The sequence below is a fragment of the Nuphar pumila genome, chromosome 1 (genome assembly GCF_984573655.1).
Source record: "Nuphar pumila chromosome 1, dmNupPumi1.hap1.1, whole genome shotgun sequence".
Taxonomy (NCBI): domain Eukaryota; kingdom Viridiplantae; phylum Streptophyta; class Magnoliopsida; order Nymphaeales; family Nymphaeaceae; genus Nuphar; species Nuphar pumila.
The window spans coordinates 30,155,891-30,160,420 of NC_143249.1; the positions used below are offsets into that span (position 1 = coordinate 30,155,891).

Below are 4,530 nucleotides of genomic sequence, written 5' to 3' on the forward strand. Positions count from 1 at the left end.
CACTGGTGGCATTTGCCAAATCCTTGTTCTTGAAATTTTCAGTTTTATTTATATTCGGCTTTCCATGAAGAGTCCAACATCTTTCCCGAATGTGTCCTTCTTTCCGGCAATAGGTGCAATAAGGCCTCTTCCCTTTTGATCTTCCCATGACAACATTAGTACCTCTATTAGAGTTAATTTGAAGAGCCACACGATCTGGATTTTCAGTGATCGTGTCCGTCTGATTCATCACTTTTCTCCTGGCTTCCTCTCTCAGTATTGTAGAACAAACAACATTGAGAGAGGGAAGATCTTGAGTCATAAGAATTTGGCTTCGAAGGTTTTCAAAATCAGTCCCTAGGCCTGCAAGAAACTGAAAAATCTTTTCCTGTTCTAGAAGTTTTTGCAGAGTAATAGGGTCAGCAACAATCAGTTTGTATGAATCGAGTTCATCCCACATCCCTCGAATTTTACCAAGATATTCGCTCACGGTTTGATTCTGTTTTTTGAGATTACCGATATCTTGGGATAATTGAAACATTCGAGCAATGTTGTATTGTTGGCCGTAGAGTTCTTTGGCTGTTCTCCAGATTTCTTCAGCAGTATTTAGAAACAAGAAACATTCAACAATTTTCGGTTCCATGGAGGTTAACAGCCATGACATAACAAGATCGTTTCCAGACTGCCATTCATCAAATTTGGCGTCTAAACAATCAGGACGGGGCAATTTTCCAGTAATAAATCCAGTTTTGCCTTTGCCACTTAGAAATAAGCTGGCAGATTTCGACCATGACAAGTAGTTCTGGCCATTTAACAGAATTGAAGTAATTTTTTGGTTTGGACTTGCCTGTTCATGGATGAGAATACGCTGCTGATCACTGTTGCAGGTCTGTGAGGATGAATCACCGCTGGTGGAGCTGTTGCTCGTCATGGAGGAAGAGAAACACGAACAACGCCAACAGAGAAGGTGTGGAAGAGCTTAATGCTCTGATACCATGTTGACAGAAAGAAAAGAAGTAACAACAGATTTACGTGGTTCGGCTAATAGCCTACATCCACGAGAGAACCAGCACACAAGCTTATTATTCCATTCATCATAAACAGCTTATATAAAGCCAGGGGAAAACATACGATAAGGCCAAAATATCAAGGCAGGTAACCACTTGCCATTAATAGTGGACCAATTCCAAGATCTAAGGGATAACGAACGACCTTAAAAGGTAAGATAGATTGTGAGATAGAAACAGTAACTGAAAGATATGAGAGGATATAATCTTCGATATTATCTTCTCAACACAGCAATCTTCGATATTATCTTCTCAACATTTCATATAATAGGCTGAAAACATGTTTACTTTATCATAGTTGTAGGCATCACAGCAAGGGGTACAGATATCGAAAGGCTTTTTGTGTTTGGGGACTCTTTTGCGGACACTGGGAACATACAGAACACAACACTACCGTACTATTCAATCAGGTATCCTTATGGTGAGACCTTCCCTGGGTACCCTACCGGTCGATGGTCAGATGGTGAAATCATGACAGATTTTGTAGGTATGCTTCCTACAACTCCTTTTTTTTCCTTTTTAATCTTTGCATTTTATTGTTATATTCTAGAGCTTGGATGAGACTTTTTTTGGTCCCCAAGTTTTCTTTTATTTTGATAGGGATATATTTGATAAAAATAAAAAGTATGCGGTTCAAATAAAGCAAGGCAGGAAATTTCAAGTAAACTTGGCCATGCAAAGTTCAGTAAGGTCAAAAGAAACTCATGCTGCAGGGAACCATATATCATTTACATATCTTAAGACATAATTTACATCATTAGTACAAAAGGTTGGGATGACCTCTTTACTGTAAAAATACTTTATTCAAACTTAACAGAAGTGTAACATGCAGCTGCATACCTGGATCTTCCTTCTCCAATTCCATACAGCAAGAGAAATCAAAGTAGTGTGGTGCGCCAACGGTATGGCATGAACTTTGCTTATGGAGGAACTGGCGTTTTCGACACGTTCACAGGCTTACCCTCCATGACAGAGCAGATCGACGCATTCGAACAGCTTATCGACAGTGGCCTCTATGCTCAACATCTCGACTCCTCCATGGCTCTTGTTTCATATGCAGGCAATGACTATAGAGTTTATCTAGAAAGAAACAATGGCTCATTGGAGGTAACCAATTCATACCACCAAAAGCATTTTCTTGTACTGTCCATGCCATCTGCTATTGGTTTTAATGGTCTTTAAACCGAAAATCACAAAACTAGGGTTCAAGAGTTTGGATTCTTGTCTTTGCAAATGCATGGGAAAAGAAATACAATCAAATTCAGTAGTATTCTTCAGAATCACAAAAATCTATAAACAAAAAAATTGTGGCTCCGCCATTGCCAAGTCAGCAATCTATGCCACGTAGACACGCTGTGGATACGAAGATACAACAATTTTTGTAAAATTTTCAATAAAACTAGTATATAAAGGGATACAGAACAGGAGCAAAATGAAGTACCCATGTGACATAGCTGCAAATTAATAAAAAGAGAGGATTCTGAGAAAGGAATGTTTTGACTTTAAAAGTGGCATCTTAAAAGTTATGGCGAGCTTTGAAAAAAGAATGGCTTGACATTTACAAGTGGCAAGTTAAAAAATTATAGCAACTTTTTCATCATTTCATATAGATCATATATATTTGTGACTGTGGTTCCAGATGACCCAGATTGAAGAATTAATTGCTAAATGCCAGAGTATCCGCTTGAAGATTTACAGGAATTTAATTTCCTTCAACATGATTAGATACATGTTTCTTTCTAAAATTATCGATCGATTTTTCAGGGAATTGCTACGTTTCGGCAGGCAGTAATCCAGCAACTATCAGCAAACCTGCAAAGGATACAGAATCTGGGAGTGAAAAAGGTGGCAGTGACAAACTTGCAGCCCACAGGGTGCAGCCCAACCGTCACATATGCAACTTCATACTCGCAATGCGTTGCTCTCTACAATAATGCCAGTCAACAACATAACCAACGCCTGAAGGATGCTGTGGATGCCCTCAATTCATCAATTGTCATCCTTGACAACTACAATGGATTCTTAGCTGTATTGCAGCAAGGTGTGTGGTGCTTGTGTGCTTACAGAGAACTATTGTAGCTCTATGCTAACCTAAAGGAACATATATGATTATATGCAGACACCATTATGGAAACAAGCAGTTGATTGCTTTGGTGTTTTTTCTTTCTGTGCCTTTTGTTCAGAAAATTTTGGGAACAGACTCAAGGGATGCTGCATGGGCGTGGACATTACGGTTTGGTGTGGGACAGTGGATGGTAATGGCACACGGAAATACACTCTGTGCCCCAAGCCATTGTCCGTCTTCTGGTGGGACAACAATCACCCGACTCAGGCTGCCTGGAAAGCAGTAGTGGAGTATCACCGCTCCAGACTTGATCAGTTGCTGGGCTGACCAACACCACAAGCAAGTTCAAAGAAATAAAGCGTTTCCCACGATGGAATTGTGTCAAATAAGTGGGAACATTAGATAAAGTGATGTGTTTGTATTTGAAATAAGGTTGTTGAATGTTGGCTGAGGCATTGTATCTGCCTTCCCCACTCTTTCAATGAATCGGGAGTACCGTTTGCTTTACTTTCTGTAGCCTGTATTACAAGAAGATTACTGTCTTTGCAATGATGATGAGTTCAAACAATAAACTTGCCCGCTTGGGGTTTTCCTCTCTTCGTCCAAGATTCTTCGTTACCAAAAAATAAACATGCCCACTAAAGATAAGGGCGACGGGGGTTTCTCAACTTGACATGAGAGACCATGGTTCGAAATCCACAGGAGACAGGGAGGACTTCCAAGTGTTTTTACCAACTAAAGGCCTGTGATTTGAGGCTGGTGATTTTAGGGTGGAGGGTGTTTTCTACTATCCTAGAAACGAAAAATGGTTCAAACAGGGCTCGTTTGTTTGGTTTTCATGGAAGAGAAAGGCCATTTCATGAGCATTGATACAGTTTTTAAAAAAATCCTATCAGCTCAGCCTTTTCATGATAATCTTTCACATAGTGGGAGGTATAAAACGATTTTTTTTTTAATTTATTACCGGAAGAAACCACACCCGACACGAAGACCTGATTGCACCGGTTCCTGCCATACCTATGGTCATCATGCCGACAACGTAAAACTCTGGGGGCAAGGACCCCGGCCCCGAGTGCCTATGTATGAAAGGACTTAAACATGGTAAGTGGTGAAAAAAAACTGAGTCCACTTGTGCCAGCATGGCACTTTTCTACCATGTTGATTTGTTGTTTGTGTTACGCATGACAGGAAAGGAAGGAAAACGGATGCCAACTCATCAATTTTTCATGAAACAAACAGTTATAGTGGTTACTTTGGCAATGACAACCAAAGCAACATATGGTTTGGTTGACATTACTTGAAGAACATAGAGCCAAAGGATGTGTCATGAGACTTCGTTTCTTCATGCTACGAGGTGTTCACCAAGGCTCACCTTCACTGTGACACTCTTTGGTTGGTCGGCTCATATTATCGAGTTGC

The 4,530-nt window shown here is 40.2% G+C and overlaps 1 protein-coding gene across 1 annotated transcript; it reads left to right on the forward strand.

The window, feature by feature from the left end:
* Window positions 1-1,345: 1,345 nt before the first annotated feature.
* LOC149848557 (GDSL esterase/lipase At5g03610-like) lies at window positions 1,346-3,683 on the forward strand. Its single transcript, XM_089996052.1, has 4 exons — window positions 1,346-1,533; window positions 1,879-2,153; window positions 2,811-3,087; window positions 3,230-3,683. Exons 1-4 carry the CDS (start codon window positions 1,518-1,520, stop codon window positions 3,436-3,438), a joined length of 777 nt encoding a protein of 258 aa, XP_089852178.1. The 5' UTR covers window positions 1,346-1,517; the 3' UTR covers window positions 3,439-3,683.
* The last annotated feature ends 847 nt before the right edge of the window (window positions 3,684-4,530 follow it).

Bases quoted from the DNA above. Each gene is read 5' to 3' on its own strand.
- LOC149848557 (XM_089996052.1), top strand. The intron at 2,154-2,810 runs GTAACCAATTCA...TCGATTTTTCAG, and splicing joins GAAACAATGGCTCATTGGAG to GGAATTGCTACGTTTCGGCA. The intron at 3,088-3,229 runs GTGTGTGGTGCT...CCTTTTGTTCAG, and splicing joins CTTAGCTGTATTGCAGCAAG to AAAATTTTGGGAACAGACTC.